This window comes from Mytilus edulis, chromosome 5 (genome assembly GCF_963676685.1).
Source record: "Mytilus edulis chromosome 5, xbMytEdul2.2, whole genome shotgun sequence".
Lineage (NCBI taxonomy): Eukaryota > Metazoa > Mollusca > Bivalvia > Mytilida > Mytilidae > Mytilus > Mytilus edulis.
This window is the reverse complement of record NC_092348.1, coordinates 60,841,023-60,865,132: the sequence shown is the minus strand read 5'-3', so window position 1 is coordinate 60,865,132 and position 24,110 is coordinate 60,841,023. Positions and strand designations below refer to the sequence as shown.

The 24,110-nt window shown below is 32.4% G+C and overlaps 1 protein-coding gene across 7 annotated transcripts; it reads right to left on the bottom strand.

The window, feature by feature from the left end:
• Positions 1-279: 279 nt before the first annotated feature.
• On the bottom strand, positions 280-21,867 carry LOC139524120 (monocarboxylate transporter 5-like). 7 transcript variants are annotated; one of them, XM_071318700.1, is made up of 8 exons: positions 21,542-21,867; positions 10,242-10,294; positions 8,010-8,328; positions 6,843-6,986; positions 4,286-5,209; positions 2,702-2,881; positions 1,221-1,346; positions 280-743 (listed from the first exon to the last, which is right to left on the bottom strand). In XM_071318700.1, exons 3-8 carry the CDS (start codon positions 8,248-8,250, stop codon positions 598-600), a joined length of 1,761 nt encoding a protein of 586 aa, XP_071174801.1. In that variant the 5' UTR covers positions 8,251-8,328; positions 10,242-10,294; positions 21,542-21,867; the 3' UTR covers positions 280-597. The 7 variants fall into 7 exon arrangements, with proteins under 7 accessions (XP_071174801.1, XP_071174800.1, XP_071174797.1 ...); XM_071318699.1 differs by lacking the exon at positions 21,542-21,867 and adding an exon at positions 16,260-16,336; XM_071318696.1 differs by lacking the exon at positions 21,542-21,867 and adding an exon at positions 16,260-16,311 and having other exon boundaries at positions 10,242-10,330.
• Positions 21,868-24,110: the final 2,243 nt, after the last annotated feature.

Sequence of the window (24,110 nt, the reverse complement as noted above, 5' to 3'; positions counted from 1 at the left end):
CGCTTGTATGTAAATAGATTGATTTAAGTTGATAAAAATGACATTTATATTATGCTACCATATTAATCCATAGAATTATAACATTCAATATGAATTACATTATACAATATTAGATAAGATTTTGCATGATTGCCAATGAGACAAAACTATCGAACACCCGAAATGGCCTTGATTTACACAACTAAAGGTCACCAACTGACATTCAACAGTGAGCAAACCCATGCCGTAAAGTCATGTATAAACGGTCCCAACATGACTAAATGTGACACAACTTCAACGAAAAACCAAATATGTTTATATTCTATCATAATTATGCATAATATATTATACTTCAGTAAAAAAGGTAGAAATCAAAACAGATAATATATAGTAGTCCGTCGTTCAATGGCTTAAGCCAAAGAAGCATAACTTAAACGTTTAGACCTCGGATTTCTTTCTCGCAGGATAACTATATAACGATATTGAGCAAATGTATGTTAGTCACGTGATTCTATAAACACATCACGTGACCTAACAAATGTGATTTACGATGTAAGACTAGAGTTCTAAATTCTCCTTTGTGCAAATAAAGAATATCATTTATCCAGTGTGCTATGCTCATGCTATGTTCAATTCTTTCCTTTGTACGTCCTTTTTAATGCATGGAAAATGTAACACCATGTGACAGACTGCACTCAATAAGTACATTCCTCCCCCAAGGTAAAATGAAGCATCATAGTTATTTGTTGCTTGGAAAACTGCACCTGCAAAACAAGACTACATGTTAACTTTCAAAAATTAATAATTTATACATGTACTGGGATGTGGTATGCCCACATTCACTGAGACAAAAATCCATCAGAATACAAAGTACGTGACATAAGCAATTATAGATCATTGGAATGATCACTGATGCCTTAAAACTGAAAACAATATTTGATATTCTAGTCTTAAATTATGCAAACACTGTCATAGTCTGATTAAACATGTATTTTAATTGCACAGATACAAAACGTGAAATAAATGGCTAAACGGAATTGTATAAATATTTATATTTCAACTATTTTACATAGATGTTTGAAATTTAAAGGGAAAATTTGTTGTTTCAACCACTTGATCATTGCAGCAAATTGTTCGTTAAAATATATAGTCAAATTAAACAAATTTGAAAATACAATGGAATTTTGTAGATGAAATTTTAACCATATGATAAACGAATTGTATTTTGCCTTCTAACTTACCTGCTAAAGGCGGACCGTATATGCCTGACACACCTCTTGCTAATATGAGTAGACCAAAACCATTCGACAGTTTACCAATTCCAAGGAGATCACATATTATAGGAGAAGTCAGGGAAATATATGCAGCTGCAAATACAAAGATAAACTTTTTCGGTCGACCTAATTTTTGTAAACAAACGGACATTCCAAAGTCACGAAAACGACATACCAACGAAGGAAGATAATTCAATCAGTCAATGCAGGGAATAAGTTTTGGTTATCGTTCAAACGATGTGATTCCAAACCCTAGATAAAATTATGCAGGGTATATTAGGTATGTTTTATAACAATCGAAGAATCTTTAACATGGCGGCGATGAATTCAGGTGAAAATGCGGGAAACCTTTAGAAAAATTGTAACAAGAACACCTAACTATACTGAAATAATTTATTGGTCTATACAAATATAATTGAAGTGCGAAACGAGCACCTGACGAGACGACTCTCTAAACATCAGTCGTCGCGTTGTCTCCTAAAGCAGGTGTCTTATGGCGGACAGAGAAGTTATGTTGGCCAAAATGTTATACCTCAGTCAACCGTTGAAGTATGTTAAAAGAAGATAATAAGATAAACACAGTGATCGGCTGACTATAAAGGTGTTAGTTTACACACATATATATGGTTATGTATCTGTATATCTTGGAATGTTTTTTTTTCTCTTACTTATCCTCTTTCAAAATTGGTAAGCAACTTATTGGAAACATTGTATAACGACAGCGCACCAAACTCTAGAAGAACATTTGAAACCACTTATGGGTCCATTTTCTTTTTAAATTGTGAAACAATTTCAATGAAAACCATTAACTTTCATTAGAATGACTGTATGCTCTAATTGTAGATGTGATTTGACATGTACTGATCTAAAAAAAAAAATGTCAACAACATATTATTATCATTATTTAGCCCGGTTTGTCCGAAATGTACCAATCCAAAACAAAGTAAACAATTAAATATTATTAGTGTTGTTATGCTCTGTATGTTCGACATTCTTAAATCTAAAACAATGGAAACAAAACATCATTGTTGTTGAAAACAGCTGTATTACATTAAGCATTGGATATGTTGGAACACTCATTCGAAAAATAGATTCTCTCAGAAATTGTAAGATGTATAAATACAGTTAGGGACAGTTCTTTCAAAAACAATTCTAAAGGCGACGCAGGACTGCTTTCGGTTACTGGCAGTTCATGTCAGATTTGATTTTTAGAAGGGATTGAAGTACGCATCGAGATTTACGTGGATAAAATGGCACACGCTATATTCAAAGATAAATTTCCACTGACCATTAAAATTCCCCATTCACTTCTTCAACTCTTATATAGGCAAGCTTGTTATTGTAAAATTTGTGTTCGTCCTTAATATGTCGGTAATATTGACCACCTCGTGTTTCCATACACTAATCGGTCGACATTATCAAAATAAATGCTATTGATGTTAACTTACCTATACATAAACCATATATGACAGAAAATCCAACCAGCATTGCATAGGTTGTACAAAGTGGCTCCATAAACAAGACGACAGCGCTTAGTACTAGCATTGCATTGTTCAGAATTAATGGATTGACAAAACTGAGATCAGCGAGAAATCCACTCAGGACCCTTCCTATGGTGTTGGTGATTCCTGTATGAAAGATAATTTAGAAAATGGATACTCAATTGTTAATCTCTTTATCCATTTCTATAATTCATAATCAACTTCAGCATTTTAGCTGAAAAACATCTATGGAACAATATAAATAAACATATGCAAGTACTCTCAGATCAGTACTTAGTATCTTTTTGTTGTTTGGATATACAAGTACCCGGCCGCGTCCACTCTGTGTTTTTGTTAGATGTATTTCTATGTGTATCCATCTGTTGAGTTTTTTGTACATAAATTATACCTTTAGTTTTCTCGTTTGAATTGTTTTACATTTGTCATTCCAAGGCCTTTTATAGATGACTATGTGGTATGAGCTTTGCTCATTGTTGAAGGCCGAACGATAAAACCTATTGTTCTTTATTTCTGTGTCATTTGGTCTCTTGTGTAGAGTTTTCTCATTGACAATCATACCACATCTTCTTTTATATATATACGTTATAATCATTTTTCTTTGTTAATATTCCTATTTATTAAACTGTTGTCAACACGTTATATCACGAAACCGGTAGAACTGCTCACAGGGAACACCAGTTTAAGCGCTCCATTTTCAGTGTTAATTTTTCTTTCCCGCATGAGTGTGGATTAGCATTGGGCCATTCCAGTTAATATCTGCTAAAGGGGGATGGATGGTCCTTTCTGAGGTGTGTAAAATTTATACATCTTAGGGGTGTAATTTTTATTTTTTTCATCTGACACGTACACTTATACGCAAAAGGGTCTTGCAGCAGTAAATAATTAAAAACAATTACATCTTAGGGGTTACAAAAATACCTATTTCAGATCTTAGGGGTGCTTTGAAGTGTAGACAGTTTCGTATCATGCATTATCTGGTATTGTATTTAAAATTCTGATAGGTACAATCCTTGCAGTAAAAAATTCTGATAGGTCATTTTTTTCCATGAAAGCCCATCCACCCAATATGAACAGAAACTCTACATCTGATAGGTCTTAATTTATAGATCTGATAGGTAGTTTTTATGATGTTTTTTTCTGATAGGTATGAAAACAAATCTCCCCATCCATCCCAACTGTCAGAAATTAACTGGAATGGCTCATTGCGGTTCAGACACACATAGCAGGAGACGTTCACCCTGTCGAAGCACCCGAACACTGCTTCTTTCAAGTATGTCATGGGATACCCATAGCTATTTTTGTGTGTGTTTTAGCCTCAATTTGAATGATCTTCGTGGTTTGATTATCATGATTATTGTGTAAACAGATTTTTGCTCTAGACTTTTCGATGTGCAATTATGCTTAGTATTTCTGTGAATGTTAAGAAAAAAAGACTTATCATTTTAATCTTAATCATTTGCAGGTTTTGGGCGAAATTATTCTTTAAAGCCAACTTGGTTTTCTAATAGAATAATTAAAAATAATTATTACCCATTATTGAGAGCAGGAAAGCAGCATTAGAACTAGAAATACCCAGTTGTACAGCCCTGTCCACTATGTAACTAAATGGAATAAAATATCCAGTACACGCAAAAACGTTTCCTATAAACAACATGAAAAACGAGAATTTCAACATTAATGAAAAGTCTAACATTTCCTTGAGAATATCAGTCACAGTTTTGGGCAGGCATGTACATTTGTCCCAAAGTGAAGATCTCTCTGGTTCGTCTATTCCCGGAATAGATGTTATACTGGCTACATAACTATGGACATTAGGTTGAGATCTAAATTGTGGTATTCTATCTATACTTCCACTGTAGAAAATATCTTTCTTGTACATTGGTCTTGCAAAGTCTATTCTGTGTTGCATCACTGAGGGTTGCGAATCAGCTCTACTTCGGGTTGTCCTAGGAATAATTTCTTTTATTATCAAAGGCTGGTATGTCTCTTTCATATTTGAATTGCTTTCATTACTTTTAGTGCTTACAAAATGAACTTCCGGTAAAGACCCTCTGTCGTTAGTAATTTCCCTTATAGATGGGTCTTTGCTTAGCAAATCTGTCATTATTTTTCTTTCATAAACATCTGGATCCGATTCTGTCCTTTGACGATTTTCCTCAGACATTTGTTTTGCATGATTATTTAGTGTATCGTTCTTACTTCGCTTTCTGGGTTTTACTTTCAGTGGTCGCATTAACATTCCACACACAACACCGTTTAAAATGATTCCAGAGTGGATAAAAAGTAAGTTTCTCCAACCATACAGCCCCAACAAATAGTCATTTAACGGTGAGAATACAAATGTCCCAATTCCGGAACCACACATTGCGATTCCCGTAGCAAGCGCACGTCTCTTCTCGAAATAAAAACCGACTGTTACAATAGATGGCAAGTAGATCAAACCAAAACCAAGACCTGTAAAACATAAATAATACGTGCACAGAATTACAATTTTACATATACATGTATACTACATTAGTTTACAGAAGGTTTTCATTTTTTTTGCACAATCCGTTTTGTATAATTTGCTAAAATGTATGCCTCGTGCTGTTACAAACTTTCATATCGTAAGTAAATCGATAACCATTTTGAAACGAAAGCAACTATCGATACACTGTAAGTGAAATTTAAATCTGTGTAGTGGTTGAATGAAAGATTTTCATTTTTTTTAAACTTTGCTTTAATAATTAAAATATTGAAAAACGTAATGCTATATAGATTTATTTTGTCTAAATATAAAATTCTAATGCATTTTGTAAGTTTTAAGCAAAAAGAAAGCAGGCGACGTTACTTCTGAATTTGATCGCTAAAGCTTGTTCACTTGTGTTTTGAAACGTACAAACAATCTGGCTCAACCGTGAATGTGAGACCCATACATTTGTACTTATCCACTGGCTTTTTTCAAATCAGGACAGCTAAGGGAGCTACCATTTGATTTTTATGGGGGGGGGGGGGGGGGGGGGGCTCGGATGAAATTTGAAAAAAATAGGCAGGACAGGAGTTTTGAGTAAAAAAAAAAAGGCAGGATGAGACACTTGCAAAAAAAAGAAGTCAGGACGACAATTTAGGTAAAAAAAGTCAGGATAAACTAAAAAAAAAAGGCAGGACCGAACAGAGTGAAAAATAAAAATGCAGGACAGAGATTACAACTAAAAAAAATGCAGGACAACATTTTTCATCCTAGCCCCCCCATAAAAATCAAATGGTAGCTCCCTAATTTCAAAATAAATGTAATCATGGTAATTATCCTTTTCTTTTATATAGATATATATATGTATCAAATGAACTATTTCATAGTTTCTAGACTACTTAAAATTTCAAGATTATGCCATCCATTTATTCTTGAAGATTGTGCTATCCATTTACTTGACTGTGTGTGCATTATAATTTGCCCTTTATTTGTCTTTTGGCGACCGTACTTTCGTCAAAATCTTGAAATGAGTTTCAAACACAGTTCCGATTTGACAACGACAAAACGAGCTGATCCATATATTACTTTTTTACATATAATTATGATACTAGTATCTGATTTCTTTAATTGTTGCAAATATATGCATATTGTCAAAAGCTAATCAAGACATTAATGTTTTCTAATTGTCATATACGTGTAAAAACTATTAGGTTGATGTCTTTGTCTATGCTTTTTAACAGATATAGTGGAACTTTTAATACCAGATTTTTTAAACTATGTTTAAAAGCCAATATATTTAAAAAAAAAATAATAATAAGTGTTAAAAAAGGGTAGAATGATCAAGTTTTGCCAAAGTATGCATATTATTTAGCTCACTGGAGGTTTTTATTTTATAAGGAATCCTTATTACATCTTTCTGAAATTCTATGCAATTATCAAACAAACAGACTATACAGTATGAGTTTTTCTCATTGTTAAAGATCGTATGTTTGCATATAATTGCTAACATCTACTTTACTTGAACTTTGGTGAATATTTGTTTCATTAGAAATCATATCATATCTCATTATTTTTATAAAATTGTGAAAGAAATTGTGTCTTGTAATTTTGTTAAACGATGTGTGTTAGAAATGTTACCTCCAAGAACTCCATATGTTAATATAAGTATGTTTAGGTTAGGAGCGAAGGATCCTAATAAAAACCCAACTGAGGCTATTATACTTCCTGCAATTGTGACCGGACGACAACCAAATTTATTCACAAGACCACTGGCTATGGGACCTACAAACATAACAATATTTTCTATTTGTATGATATTCCGTTTTAGCAAAAATAATGAGCAAAATAAATTATTGCTTAAAAAAAAGTACTATATAGCATTTGCACTTTTATAATTCGATCTATTCTTTTGATTGAGAGTTGCGAAAATGAAGTCTATATCTATCAAAAGTAACGTTATCATAACTGTATTTTTTTATGTTTAAACTTGTAATTCTGGACTGTTGTGACAATACTTTGTCATACTACTATGTCTTTTTTTCTTTACCCATCTGAGTGAAATTTGCAAATAAGATTAGAAAACATTAAATATTTTCATAAAGAAAATCGACTCTATTAATTCAAGTACTAGTAGTTTATATTTTCTCGTGACATGGAAGTACTATGTAAGTCAATATAGTACTTCCATGCTCATGACTATCTATTTTTATGTTATTAACATTTTCTCATCGTTTATTTCTGTAGACGTTTGTACTTAGTACGCATTTTAAAGATCTTTAAAGGTCTGTGAACCATACAGATTAGTACGTGACTCCTTGCAAAAGTATGTGTCCTAGTATAGTAACGTTTTATCAAACATTAAATAGAGTCCTACCTGCACAGGTCAAGGTTGTTAAATCAGAGTGCATTGTCATTTAGTATGCGTAAATATAAAGATGCTAAAATTAATATAATCGAACCAAAAATCGTATTTCGAACAATTGAAATGAAATAGCGTGTATAATAATTCACACTGACAATTTGTTTGTTCGTTTATTGCATTCAACATATATTTACTCGTTTGAATTGTTTTAAATTTGTCATTTCGGGACCTTTTTATAGTTTACTATGTGATATAAGTTTTGCTCATTGTTGAAGGCTGTACAATGACCTATATTTGTTAACCTCTAAGTCAGTTGTTCTCTGACAGAGATCTGTCTAATTGGTAATCATACCACATTTTCGTTTTTTTATTGAAACAACTCCTTTTGATTTGATTTTTTGTTCTTTTGATTAACGTTTTAGTACATGTACAATAATATTTACCTGAACACAAATATACACCAAACAATAGAGAACCAACTAAAGAAACTTTTCCTTTCGATTCCTCAAAATGTTCGGCAAATACTGGCAGCAGAACACCAAAGGTGTAACCAATTCCATCGACAATAAAGCTACAAACTAGCGATGCAAATGTTACCATCCATCCCCACCCCCCGTCTGGGGGTGTCGGGATTAGATCCTCATCATCTAAGTCCTCGTTATAGTTCTTCTCTTTTTCTTCCATATTTGTATGCACAAACTACGTATATTAATTTTGATCACGGCATCTATTTACATACTTGGTCGAGTGAAAGTAAAAACTCTAGTAAAAGGAAAAAATAAAACATGGTTTAAAAAATGACATTAGCTTTCATGACTATGCTTATTTTGTAATAATTGATAATCTTATCAGCCCACCTATCACATACATTTTGATTATTTTTAAACACCCATTATAAATAAAGGTATTTTTCAAATACTTGTGTGCCAATTGAATTATATAACTTATCTGTTATACTTGTGATTGCAAAATAGGTTATAAATTCTTCAGTATCACAGATACATTAAAATCATCCGGAGATATCACACACACAATGCACTCATAAATTAGCTTTTACATTTCAATTGTAATTTTGTATTTACGATCTTCTTATATTTAAAGCACTAATTTTCCCACCATGAACTTAAAAAATGTGTCTGAAATCTGTACCAGGTTAAGGTGACAACATGCCAAGTACAGCTGTCCATATAAGGTTTTCATAATTATTAAATATATACTTAAGTGCCCGGAACGTATTACATAATTCATTTTAGAACACGCTGCACTTGGGAACATTATTTAGATATCATCTATATTCTAAAAGTATCCCATGACTGAATCCAATTATACTATCAACTGCATATATTATAAACAGAACACGTGAGAGGGCTGGCTGTTTACTCTGACTGATTTTAAATTTCAAATTTACCACGTAGAGATTTTGTTTGATTCACTCGTTTTAACAAAGAAACACCCGCAGTGCCTATATAATCTGAAAATCTTGTTTAATATAAAATTTCAGAAGCTTAAAATTGTTTTTTTTAATGGACTGGCTGTAAAGGAAACCGTTTGTGTATTAGTGATGAAGACTTTTAATTTTGTTGACAATTAATGTCAGATGATGGAAAACAATATTTTGCTCACATTTCAATCTATAATAAATTTCTGAAATAACCGAGACCTTAATAGAACAAATTACATGAAAATCAATTGTGGTCTGTTTCGACCCAATGCACGTTACTTGTCAAAGATTGGTAAAGATCTTAATACGAAACTTTCATTTCATTTATTATGCATGATTATTGATCTACTGAACCAAAAATCAACAAAGTCCTTATCTTTTCCTAATAAGCATTTTCAACTAAGTTTATCCATGGTGGACAAGGTTTACAAGATATCATCTGGAAACCAAAGTTCTGACATAGCCCTTTGATTTTTTGACCTAGTGACATCTACAACATTATGGGATTTTTTTCCAGTCATGAAACTACACGGTATGGAAAAAATATTTTGAGTATTAACTTACCCCATTACTTACAGTTAGTTAAAACATATTTAAATCTGTGTATATTCCCTTATATATATATATCCACACTACAGATTATCCGAGTTCAATGATCGTTTATGCTGTTGACTGTATGCATTGTCAATGATATATGAACATAACAGGAAACATAAAAAGCTGGGTGCTTTTATACTGCAATATGTCATTTACCTTAGTAAAAAGGTCAATTGTAATTGTATATTCAAATATTGCATATTATGATTCTCTTTATTATTTAATCCTATTTGGTCTGGTGACATAATTTGACGCGAAATCATATAATCAAATATGATACAAGAGTCGTTTGTGAAGTGATTCATTTAAACACTTCTTTGATGTGTATTGGTAACTTCTAACACGCCATCTTAAAGTAAACCTTTACACAATTAGTAGTTTCAAATTTATAAGTTTTTAAAATGACAAGAAAGAATTTTAACAGACGATATTTGAGATAGATCGTGGTAAACGATAAAACAGCTAGACGAGTGTTCCCATACAAGTACATGATAACTAAAACGTGACATACAAAATAGAGCAATAAGCATAAATTACCCTAGATATGTTTTACTCTTGAAATTGTCTTTTGAAAGATTTTAAAATATTGAGATTAACAAAAAAATATTAATTATAAAATACCCTAGTTAGCACATACCTGCAGCTGTTGGTTTCGACAGTCTTATCAAAATGTGTAGATGTCTACCGTAGCTGAGTCATACCAAAATGTGTAGATGTCAACCGTAGCTGAAAGTAAACATGCATAACCAAGTGACTATGTGCCTTAGAAAATTGTATGGGCTAAGATTATTAGACTTAAAATCCATCAAGTGAAAAGAAATTTAAAGTATAAAATCATTTAAAATAACATATTTAGTCGAACTTGTCTTGAATATTCTCTGAGGAATATTTGATGTACATGCAGCTGTGGTTCTTTCAAGGACATAACCACACTTTTCAACAACACTGATATTTACAACTTTTTTTTAAATATATGTAATTGCGTTGTCACATTTCAACATTTTATCAGCTATCTTTCTTACTTTTTTGCTTTTGGCAGCTAACTAAGTTTCTGTGATTTAGTTTAAAGTAACGTAGGCAGTGGGAACATTATATGACGTTTTTACTAACCAGTAACTCCTTTTACGCCTCAACTTTATCACTTTTACCATTAATTATATTAAAATTTAAATTCTACAGTTTTCGAGAAATAGACATTATAGTTCATAATGTGCATTTATTTGAAAATATGAGGTCGTGTAGCATTTTTCTCTATACCTTCATTTTTTGGCATATCAAGAGTACACTTGCAAGAGATGTTGCATGATTTCCTTGATATTTAGTAGAAAAGGTTTAAACTCTCCCTACACTTAGTGCATATTTATACATCCTGCAAAACCAAACGGACGCACCTCTTCAGTGATGGTTTAATTGTCAGATGTTTAAAAGTCCAAGTGACCATTTTAAAATACTTTAGATTAGAATTGTATTGGGACCATTTAAACTTACAAGCTCAGGTACAAACAGAAATAAATTGACATCGTGAGATGCACGATTTTTATCAATCAGACAGCAACCCAAAAAAATGGGGGGGGGGGGGGGAACAATAATACATCTCAAGTATTCTTGATCAACAACAGAAACATGTCTAAATAAGATGACAAGCTTCAAACAGTTCTGTACATGTAGTGAAAAGAGTTTGCACTGCTTACCAAATATCTGACATTGAAAACAAATTCTTACAGAAAAAAAACATTTAATTAAAAAATTACCTACTGAATAAGCTAAAACTACCATCATTAGAGACTAGACGGGAAATAAAAAGGCTTTGCTTGTTTCACAAAGTTTTGCATATTAATAAAATAGTCATAAATATTCCATATTATGTAGAACAACAAGGCAGGACAACACGGCAATACCACCAAAGTAAATTTAGAATCCTTCAAATTTTAACAAACACCTTTAAATACAGCTTCTTTCCACGTACCATCAAAGACTGGAATACCTTATCAATAAGACTGTTAAATATAGAAGATGCAGAGGCATTCAAGAACAGCCTCACATCTTATTTAACAGAGTAGTCACGCAACAAACATTTGATTTTAATATCACATGTAAATATGTTTTTAATGAGCACCATATTGAATGACTTAATTAGTACTTGCGTGATGGGTCTTAGACCCTTTGCATTTCAACGATGTAGATGTAGATGTACCTAAGACAACCACCAAGGAGGCTCCTGATTGGACCAAAATTACCTAGTAAGTGCATGCTTAATTTTGATGTCAGTGGTTGTCATCACTTTAATGTGGCGGATCCCTTTTTATTCTGCGTTGGACACCCTTTTTTTTAAAATGGCTGGATCCGCCCCTGCTTTACTTTAAGCAAAGCTTTAATTCTATACAATATCTAACATGCTGTTTGTGCAAAGAAAAATATTTCTCGCATTTTCAAGTCGGGAATAAATAGATATAGTTGCTGGAAGGTAGTGTGTAGATCGGGGTAAAAGGCGGGAAATTTGAACTGTCACTGGAATATGAAGTTATGGTGGATAGGGACAGACGTGCTTTGAAAAAACGTGCAACCTAAGCAGGACATATATTGCGATGCTGTTATCATGGTTCTTAAACTGGTAGAATCTCTCTGTTTTCTCATTCTCTCTTATAAAAGACATTGGAATAAACGTCCCCATTCCGATTGGACGTGGCTGTGAACTTATACATCCCGCACAAGTCAAACGAACGTCACTCTTTTTTTTTACCTGAGCACTTTATTGTGATCTATTGTGGAAGCTCGTATCATAATGAATGTTACATTTTATTTTAAAAATAAGGTTAATTTCCAAATGACACGAGATTGCTGTTAGCAAATCAAAAGAACGTTTTGCATGTAATGTTATTATTTAAGAATTGAATGCTTCTTTTTCTAACTTCATTGGGGGTGTAAAAGCGTTGACCGAAGTACATTTTGGAAGCGCTTCATTCTAAAAATGTGCGCACGGTCAACGTTTTTAGAACCCAATGAAGTTACTAAAAGAAGCATTCAATACTTATAATTGCATTTTTTAGCTAGGATCACGAAAACACGATTTTTATTAAGTTTTTATTCACTTTATTGTGGGACCTCGTGTCATCATAAAGGATAAATTTTATTGTGTAATGAAGTTGCTTTACGAATAACGCGAGATTGCAGAGTAGCCAATCAGAATCACGTATTATAATGAAACATACAACTAATGTTATTATTTCAAAATGAAATGTAACTTTCAAGATGACACGAGCTTCCACAATAACCTGCACAGGTAAAAAAAAAATGAAAAACTTGAAAGAAATCGAATTTTCAAGATCATAGCTAAAAAAAAGTAATGATAAGTATTGAATGGTACTTTCAGTAATTTTTAAGGGTTGCAAAAACAGTTGACCGTGCGCACATTTTAATAATGCTTCCGCTCTTCATACAAAATGTAGTGTGGTCAATGGTTTTGCACCCCAAGTATTTACAAAAAGAAACATTCAATTCTTAAGTATTTTAAAGTTTTCCTGTTAAAGCCCAACGTTCTAACAGTTAAAATAATTTGCTGATGTCATTCCTTTCGGTTCTCGTGAAAATGAAACAGATGGTTTATTCTTTCCGGCTTTGTGTACAAAAATTACATGAGTCATCGTTTCTTTTTTTTTTTTAAATAAAAGAAATAACTTATGTACTTAAGTTTTCGACCTTCACCTTGCAATCTTATGTTTTCTAAAAAAAATTAAAAATAGATACACTTGTATGAATGATTTCTTGAAGTCCTTGAAAAATAAAACAAATGACGTATGTACTTAACTTATAAGCCTTCATCTATCTATCGTATGTTTTCTAAAAATGGATACGTGTATTATTAATTTCTTTGATCAAATTAAGTGCACGAGCACAATAATTGTCATAATAATTACAATTGAATGTGTCCGATCTTTGTGAAATTTTAACGTCATATTCTTTTGCGTGTACTGTCCGAAGGTTTGTGTGACCGATTTGGCAGTTTCTGAAAACAGTTTTATTATCAGTTTGGGGGTACAACAACAATTATTTTTCAATTAATTAATATTCAACGTATTGCTATTTGCTTTGAGTTTTAAAGAACCCAATTAAGAGTCGCTCGATAACTCAGTGCACTTAATTTTTAACCGGATTTTTGTGACAAAAATGTCGGTTATTGATTTGGGGATGTACGGCGGGCGGTCGGTCGGTCGGTCGGGCGGGCGGACGACAAACAAATATTGTCCGTGCATTTACTCATGAACCGTTCAACCAAAGCTTCCCAAATTTTAATATGTTGTTACTGACAACAAAATGAAGGTCAAGTTCAAGAATGACGATTTTGACTTTTACCGTTCAGGAGTTATGGTTCTTGAAAGATTGAAAAATGGCGTTTCCAGTTGTGTCCGTGCATTTACGCATAAACTGTTCAACCAAAGCTTCCCAAATTTTAATATGTTGTTACTGATGAAAAAATGGAGGTCAAGTTCAAGAATGACGATTTTGACTTTTACCGTTCAGGAGTTATGGTTCTTGAAAGATTGAAAAATGGCGTTTCCAGTTGTGTCCGTGCATTTACGCATGAACTGTTCAATCAAAGCTTCCCAAATTTTAATATGTTGTTACTGATGACAAAATGGAGGTCAAGTTCAAGAATGACGATTTTGACTTTTACCGTTCAGGAGTTATGGTTCTTGAAAGAATGAAAAATGGCGTTTCCAGTCATGTCCGTGCATTTACTCATGAACTGTTCAACCAAAGCTTTTCAAATATTATTATGTTGTTACCGATGACAAAATGGAGGTCAAGTTTAATAATGTCGATTTTGACTTTTACCGTTCAGGAGTTATGGTTCTTGAAAGATTGCAAAATGGCGTTTCCATTCGTGTCCGTGCATTTATGCATGAACTGTTCAATCAAAGCTTCCCAAATTTTAATATGTTGTTACTGATGACAAAATGGAGGTCAAGTTCAAGAATGACGATTTTGACTTTTACCGTTTAGGAGTTATGGTTCTTGAAAGAATGAAAAATGGCGTTTCCAGTCATGTCCGTGTATTTACTCACGAACTGTTCAACCAAAGCTTTTCAAATTTTATTATGTTGTTACTGATGACAAAATGGAGGTCAAGTTTAATAATGTCGATTTTGACTTTCACCGTTCAGGAGTTATGATTCTTGAAAGATAAAAAAAATGGCGTTTCCATTCATGTTGTTGCATTTACTCATGCACCATTCAACCTTAGCTCTTTCAATTTTTAATATGTTGATACTGATGACAAAATGCAGATCAAATTTGATATTTACGATTTTCACTTTCACTGTTCATCAGTTATGGTTCTTGTGATATTGCCAGGACACAAATAAATGTTAATAAATCCGGTTTGCTGTCGTTGTGACAGCCTCTTGTTAGTTATTTTTGTGATTAAATGTTACGTGAATTTTTTTTTTTAAATCAATCTGTAATTAAAGGGGGGTCTGAGTGGAATAGAGAATAATAGGGGAAAAGTGCAAAATAAAACAAAGAAGAAGAAAATTTGTCAAAAATAAACAAAAAGGAAACAAGGGTGAAAATAAATAAATGATAGAGAATAATGGTCTAAGAATTTCGAAGTTAGTTAAAGAATAGAGAAATGGCGGATCCCTCCTAATTATTCGCCTCATAACGTCCTTTCATGTTTGAAGTACACGCCTATCTTACAAATCTGATGTCAATAAGATATTACCCGTAGTTTGGATTTTTTTTCAAATTTAATTCTGGATACGAAACACGTGGTTGTACAGGTTCATATATTTATATGTGTGTCACATAAATATTGAACACGAAATTTATTTTGATTGACAAATGTTTTGATTTTTTCTCAGCAAGGAATGACAATAACCTGCATGTTCGGATGTTTTAAGCGGATTATTTGGATAATGAATTCAACATTGGCGTCTACTAAAAACTAGTCTGGTTTATTTACATTTTCAAATGTCCATAAAAGGAAAACTTAACCTTTTTATCGACTGAATTAGGGTTGAAATAAATTCATACGTAATTGTTACAGGAATGTTGCATTGCTAATGCTTGTAAATAATACATGTGTTTGACATTTTCATTTAAGAATTGAAGACCTCTGAAAAAAGTGCGCACGGTCAACGCTTTTAAAACCCTATAACGTTACTAAAAGAAGTATTCAATTCAAATTCAAATTCTTATTATTACCTTTTTGCTAGTATCATTAAACCCGATTCCCTTCAAGTTTTTCATCTATTTATATGTGGCCTTTATTTCGGAAGCTCTTGTCAAAATGTATGTTGCATTTAATTTCTGAATGCAGGTTAATTACAGAATGACGCGAAATTGCTGTTAGCTAATCAAAATAACGTATTTTATGAAACATTCATGTAAAGTAAATATTGATATTAACTTAACTAGAAGATGACCGATAGTTTCCCTGCGCTCTAAGACTGTTCATGTTTAAGGGGTACCAGTTGGGCGATAGATATCTCATAGTCAGATCCCTAATATTGTTCAATAATATACCAGTAATAAGTATTACAGATGTGACGTATTCGAGCAGATGAAAATATACAATAAAAAAGTTATGATATTTCAATAATTCGAGAGCAATCAAGAACCTATAAACAAGATTCGTGTGTACTACTTATCCTACCTTTATGTAGATCTCAGCTTCTGTAAGCTCGTCTGTGTAATTATCATTACCACAGTGAAGGATATCCTCACAAAATCTAAACGTATGGGAAAATCATTACATATATATTTTAAGTTCAATATTCAAGGACGCTGATAAATAGATACCAATTACTTTTACAGACATTACGTATAACAGCAATTACCGTGGTGTTATATAACACTCTGATAACATGTTGGGTTTGCTTAAACATATTATTGTTGGGACCTAAATTAGAGAAATTTTAAACAGTGTAGCGTTTCTTTTCTCATAATTGCTAAGGAGTTGTATTATTATTTATACTTAATTCTTTATAACCCAATAAATTTGATTTGCCCGATTGTTGTTGAGCTGCTATCTCATTGACATTTAATCTTATCTCAAAACAATTTACCCCTACCCCCCTAAACCACCACGGGAGGGTGGGGAAATGAATAATTGTAATTTTGAAACTCCTCTGACGTTAAATATAATCCTTGAAAAAAGATGAGCGTCCGGTTGGCTAAGCGGAATGTACAAGTACGCATCCACGACTGGTCACAATGGGGACGTTAAATCTTGGCATTTTGTGAACTCTCGCAACAACTCTTTGTGCGTAGAATTTTGCTAGGAAATTCTGTCTCCATCTAAATTTATCCTAATTTTTAAGTGGCAGCCGAAATTTCCCATACCTTCTTTGTGCAGTGTACTCTGTTACATGAGCTACCCATTGTGCCGAGTTATTGTTAATTTGTTCTCGTCCTGAACATACATAAACTATTTGCCACTAGATATAACGACTAACAATCGATCAGTTATATTAACTTTTGTATAGTGTAGATTAAAACTATAATAAAAAGTGTGTAGGCCTGACAAGGTTATGTAGGCTTTTTCTTGGTTGCCTTTTGGAGAGGATACCATCTACTTTTAAGAAAACTGATAGTTCTGTGGGCTTTGGGGCAGATGGTGCTTTATATGTGTTTACTAATGATGAAATGGTAAATCCAAGGTATTTAGTTTATGTAATATGCTCAAGGTTACGGCCATGTAAAGTGAAATTTTACTAAGATGGACCTCTCTTCTTGGGGTTTTGGGTACGCAACATTTATAAGTATGGAAATTCGTGATCCATATCGATTCCCATTAAGCCAGTTTGCTGTTGTCCCTTTACTAGGTGTGCGGCATCTGATAAGACTGATGTTGTCAAGCAATGAATAGTGTCATCAGCAAACTGTCCTACGGTTGACTGAATCTCCAAAAGCATGTCGTTTATATAAAAAAAAAATAGCTTCAAGGAAAATTCTAATGGGAAAGTCACTCATCAAGTAGCAAAATCAAAAGCTCAGACTCATCAAATGAATTGAAAACAATATGCATAGCCCTTACTTGGTACAGGCAAAAGTAGGGGGTGATAGGACGGAACCTTGTGGTATGCGGGACTCTACAGGTATGGCAAAATGTGTCACCTTCCACTAATTTACTAATGTCGGTGTTCTTTCATTCAGAAAATGCTTGATCTTTTGTAAGGAAATGCTTTATCCACTATTTTAATTTCGTTGTACGTTAACAATTGGCCGTTTCATAGTCTATTGCATCCTGGGTAATATTTTCAAAAGCGTACAACCAAAGTGTTTTGATTGGTTTAAAACGTTATCAACAATGGAAATTCAACCAATGACGTAACGTTATTTTCACTTTGGGGTACGAACAATGAAATTACCCATGATGCTTTAGATTCTGAAACGGCCAATTAACTTCGAATACAAAGTATAAATTACATTTTGACGACATGTGTACAAGAACTGTATTGTAAAAAATAATTGAAAATATATCGAAACATGGAACCTTTGTGCATAAACTTCGTCTGGTCTGATTTGTTAAATATCTGAGATCTATAAACAGATAAATGGGGATAAATAGAAATTGTTCAGAAAACTAAAATCTTTTACGTCTTTAGAAATACGGGTAATCTTTTAAATGTGCAATAAAGGAAGGAAAATTATTAGTCATGTTACAACCAGGTGTATTTTACTGTTAAATCTCTTTAAACCTGGTAAAAAATATAAATAATTTCTTTATTACCTCGGAAACAATGAAGTTTGGTATAACCATTACCCCATTAGATGTTGAAACCAAATACTACAGAGTTGAAGATAATTAAAAACCAAACATTTTAAAATGTGCTGCAAACGGCTATGGAAATATATGCATGAGGTAGAAAAACCCATTTTATAAACAGAAAATCAACGTATCAATGTATTTCTTGTCAACACAAAATTGATGGCGTCAGGGTTTTTGAAACCATTAAGGAATATACATGCATTAGAAGTGGCATCGATCTCATGGCATGGTAGTTAACGCTCATCAAATATACCAGGCTTGCAATAAGGTTCGCCAATAAACTCATCATAGATACCAGGATAAAAAAATTATATTTACGCCAGACGCGCGTTTCTTCTACAAAAGACTCATCAGTGACTCTCGAATCAAAAGATGTTTAAAAGGCCAAATAAGTACAAAGTTGAACATGTTGACGCATCGCACGTTTCGTCTACATTAGTCTTGGTGTCCCTAGAATAAAAACAGTGGGAATGCAAAATCCAATACGAAGTCGAATAGCACCAAAAACCCCAAAACATACAGCTATGGTCATTTATGCCTGTGGGTAAATTTAGGTCTCCAAATATTTGAATATACGTATATGGTAAAAAGCTTTCGTAATACATTGCTAAAATCTACCCTGAAGCAAGTGGAACATCTTTGAGAATCAAACTTCAAACAGTTTTGCCAAATACAGCTATGTTAATCTATTGCTGGGGGTAGGAACTCATTTGATCAACCATGGACTTCAATTGTTTCAAAAAGTAACTTTTTATATGTATTCATGGACAATTTGTTTAAAAAAAAAAGAATATAAGCAAGTGTATAGTTTCTTTCTCATATATATTAAAAATATTTCTAAAAGCATATCATGGAATTGTTATTTTCGAGGTAAAAATGATTGATCGTCAATGAAAACTCCATGTAAATTGGTTCCATGAACCTGACATAATTATTGCTTGATTCATCCTCTTTAGCTGTCTATCATTGCAAAGGTATCATGTTATATAATATGTATTTTTTTAAACAATACTTTATTCTCTTACCAAATTTCGTTGAGCATTCTAATTTCATCGACTCATTAATGTTTTAAATCACATGCAATGTTTTTTCAATAAATTTTTTACCACGTGGTAGATCGTGGTTTGTCATTACGTCGTCTAATCTTTTAATTACCAAACGTGACTTATTCCCGATTGTGACTGTTTTGCTGAGTGTGTATTCGCATTACTATAAGACGTGTTACGGTACTTATCTATCCCAAATTTATGTATTTAGTTTGATGATATATTTGTAATTTTCATCGGATTTTGTCAAATTGGTTGACGTCTTTTCTATTAATTTCATGTGTTATGGTAAAGAAAATTAATCGCCGCCTTCATTCATTAATTTTGATTTTGTTCAACGTAATCTACGATTTTTATGTTTAAAGTTAGATTCAAAACAAACCGGACATATATATTATATAGTTAGTTGCTATCAATTAGTATTGCAATGTGCATTGTGTTTTAATGTAATATCAGTATTTAGTTCTATTATAATCTTAAGTCAATCCTATTTCTATCTTATTTTTTAGATATAATTTTTCAAATATGACGTCATTTTGGTGTTGTTTCAGAAATTCAAATGTCTGCGTAACGTAATATTGTGCCTTTTCACCACTTCGTATGTGACGTCATTGTTATGACTTTTTGCGTTCAGGCCTGGACTGAGTCAGGTGTGTCTATTTTCTGTGTTGGTCTTCAATGTATTATGTATTCGGGTTTTCTTTTCTGTAATTAGTTAAGACGTCAGTTTAATCATGTAAATCTTTTATATTCATTTGATAAAATTTACTGTTTGCAATAGCATAAATTGTTCTATATAATAAGGATGTTCTTATCACAAGCAGAAAACCCTAACAATGCCATCAAAGTGCGAGGTTTGGCATGCCACAAAACCAGGTTCAACCCACCATTTTTTTTCTGAAAAAATGTCCTGTACCAAGTCAGGAAAATGGCCATTGTTATATCATAGTTCGTTTCTGTGTGTTTAATATTTTTACGTTGTGTCGTTTGTTTTCTCCTATATTTGAGTGTGAATTCACATTACTATAAGACGTGTCACGGTACTTTTCTATCCCAAATTCATGTATTTGGTTTTGATGTTATATTGGTTATTCTCATCGGACTTTGTCTAATGCTTAGTCCGTTGCTGTATGTGTTACATTTTAATGTTGTGTCGTTGTTCTCCTCTAATATTTAATGCGTTTCCCTCAGTTTTAGTTTGTTACCCCGATTTTGTTTTTTGTCCATAGATTTATGAGCTTCGAACAACGGTATACTACTGTTGCCTTTATTTATGGTACAACTTTTAAACTAAAGTTGCTACATAAACAACCACCAATGTGTTAAATATGAATTACAAAAGGATCATTAAATCTGTGACCGGAAATAATAAACTTTATAAAAGAGTGAATCAGCTGTGTCCTAACATATTAGCACTACAGACAAATAACTTTGACATTAAACTCCCTTTCATTTATTTCTTGAAGGCAAAAATTAAAATCACAAAAACTCAGAGGAAAATTCACAACGGAGAGTCCCTAATCAAATGATAACACATCAAACGAATGGACAACAACTGTCATATTCCTGACTTGGAACAGGCATTTTCAAATTTAGAAAATTGTGTATCGAACCTGGTCTTAAAGGCTAAACCTCTTACTTGTACGACAGTCGTATCAATTTCCATTATATTGATAATGATGCGTGAACAAAATGTCAAAAAATGTGGTACTAAAACAACAAGGACCCCAACAAAAAATTAACCTTAGACCGATTCAGATATCTTTTACGACCTGTTTGGTTATTTAAGCTATTAACTGTTTCAGTACCTAGACATCCTTGGCTTTCAAATATTCTGCTTAGAGCTTTCCGGATGAATGTAAATACAGAAAAGCTCTTCTTTGAAATTAATTAAGCGCTAGTGATTAAAACTATGCAGCCACCCATGTTTTAAAGACGAACTACTACATGATCATTAAATCAGTGATCTGCAATCATTACATTAAAATCACTTGTGTCCCAACATATTTAACACTGCAGTCAAATAAGTTTGAAATAAAACTCTCTATTAATCATTTCTGATACAAAAAAGTCTGGGAAAAGCAAGCACTTATAAATTATAATATACGAATTACTTACCCTCAATATATACTGATACATGTCGTGTTATCCCTTTCACTAATTCGTCACACTATGTCTTAACTTTTCACTTTCATCCTGTACATGTTACGAAAATTGATTTATTCTGGTTGATATATACATGCAAACATGGCAAATGAAATGAAGAAAATGTAATATATAAAACCTTTATATAATGATCAACGTGCATAGATAATATCAGCTGTTACTTGACAGAACATCCATATCATAATTTTATTTTTGTTCTTAATGCAACACACATTTATGTATATAAAAAGTTTTGTTAATCAATTTTCGTGGTGTTGATCTTTAATATTTTAGGTAACTGTAATATATAGATTTTCCTTGAACTAGATTTAATAATGAAATACAGTCAAACCTGTTTTAAGAGACCACTTAAGGGAGAGCAAAAACTCTTGAGACATGTGGTCTTTTTAATATAGGTTCAATTTATATGAAATATACTACAGGGGGATCTAAAATTGGTGGTCTTTAAACACAGTTTTTTGTTTGTTAATGCAAGTGGTATCTTAATATAAAAAAGAAGATGTGGTATGATTGCCAATGAGACAACTATCCACAAAAGACCAAAATGACACAGACATTAACAACTATAGGTCACCGTACGGCCTTCAAGCAGGTTTGACTGTACATATAAAAAATACTACTTGCAACATACATTTATGTATATTAAGAGAGTATTATTAATGTTGATTTTTACTATTTTAGGAATATTTAATATATATGTTTACCTTAAATTTTATGTAAAAATGGAATCCATATGAAAATACAACGACGAAATACATTAAAAGGTAGTTATAACAGATAAAAGTTAAACATATATCATTTCATTATTCCTTTCACCAATAACATAATGTTCGATTTAAAATAGAGGTTCCATCACTGTTTTAATCACCTTTACTATATGCAAAGGATGAAAAGACATATCATTAATTGAATTGAAACTTAATAAGTGTAGATTTTTTTCTTGAAGCCTTGATATTTACAATTAAAATAGATGAAAAGTAGAGATTTGATGACGATTGACAAAAATCGTTTAAATATATTAGATATTCAGGAGCTTGCAGCAGCTACTGAGACTTTGTAAAACGTTACCAGTGTCTGAGTAGAAAGTTGATGAACCAGGGGTAAATCAAAGAACGTCTTGTCCTTTTAAAATAAAATTATTGGAAGATACCAAGACCTTGTTAATTATTCTGATTCAACTTAACAAATAATACACGAAGGTCTTGAAGTATAGATTCTAGATCCTAACATTGTTTATCGTCTAAATAACGTGTGATATAATATTGTTTTATTTGTCTTCATAAATTATTACTTTCACTGTTTATTCCATTTTTGCCCATATCCATTTCACTCGGAACTTTTATATCCCCGTCACTGTGTTATTGTGCTATACTATTTTTTGTATTCTTGTCTTTCTTTATTGTCTTTATGCCTTTTAGTTTATCTTTGTTGACATATTTGCATGTTTTCATAGTGATTAAGGTTATAAAACAATGCTGACTTTGTACCCCTATTTTTGAAATTTTTACCTATTTTGTCTGTTTATTTTGTTCAAACATCGTTATCAATATAAAGGAATTCAATGCGACTGTCATACAAGATGGTTTAATCCACTATTTTCTACGTTAGGAAAATGCCTGTACCAAAATGTGACAGTTGTTATCAATCCGTTAGAAGTGTTTGAGTTTTTTATTTACCCATATGCTTCAGGACTTTCCGTTTAGAATTTTCCTTTGGGTTCGGTATTTTTTGTTTTCTACTTTTTCGGTTTTCATCGTTTACGACATTATTGCAACCTAAGGGTCATTGTTGGCGACAAAATACTAGCTGTCAACCTTAAAGGGGCACCTTTGTTTCTTTCTTGCATTTTGTAGTATTTCCGTTGCTCAATGTTTCCGTTTGGGGTTTTAATGACTGCTGCGAGTCTTTTGTGTTTTTTTTTTCTTTTTACGAAATCTTGCACACCTTTCTCTAGGTTTTTGTATTTAGGTTGCCCTCTTGGTATATTTTTTTCTCATAGAAAGTGGTATTCCTAAATAATTCCTGTACAAAATAACCTTAGTCGTGAAGGTTACTTAGGTAACTGGCTACGATTCCCTCTTAACAAAATGAGCTGAATATGGTATCTGTTTGATTTACATATTTTTTTTTAAATGTCGGACATTATTTCGGACCGTTTTCTCTATAGCTGTTACACTTATTTCACATAAGTTTTAATTTCAAATATATCTCGTACAAATCATGTTTTTCCTCTACTATTTGCATTTGCAATTATCATGAATTTTTGCACAATTTTTTTCAAACTTGATTGATAGCTTTTCACATAAATCAGGGGTTTCAACTCCATCTTCTATAGCTATCTTACCTCTAGAGTTGTTAGATCTCTAATCTCTTTTGAATGTCAAGAATTAAAAACATTTATACATCGCTGAATGCCATAATAAAATTAACGGTACTAATTTTCTTGCACCAGATGCACATTTCGACAATACATATCTCTTCAGTGATGCTCCTGGCCAAAATATTTGAAATCCAAAGTTTA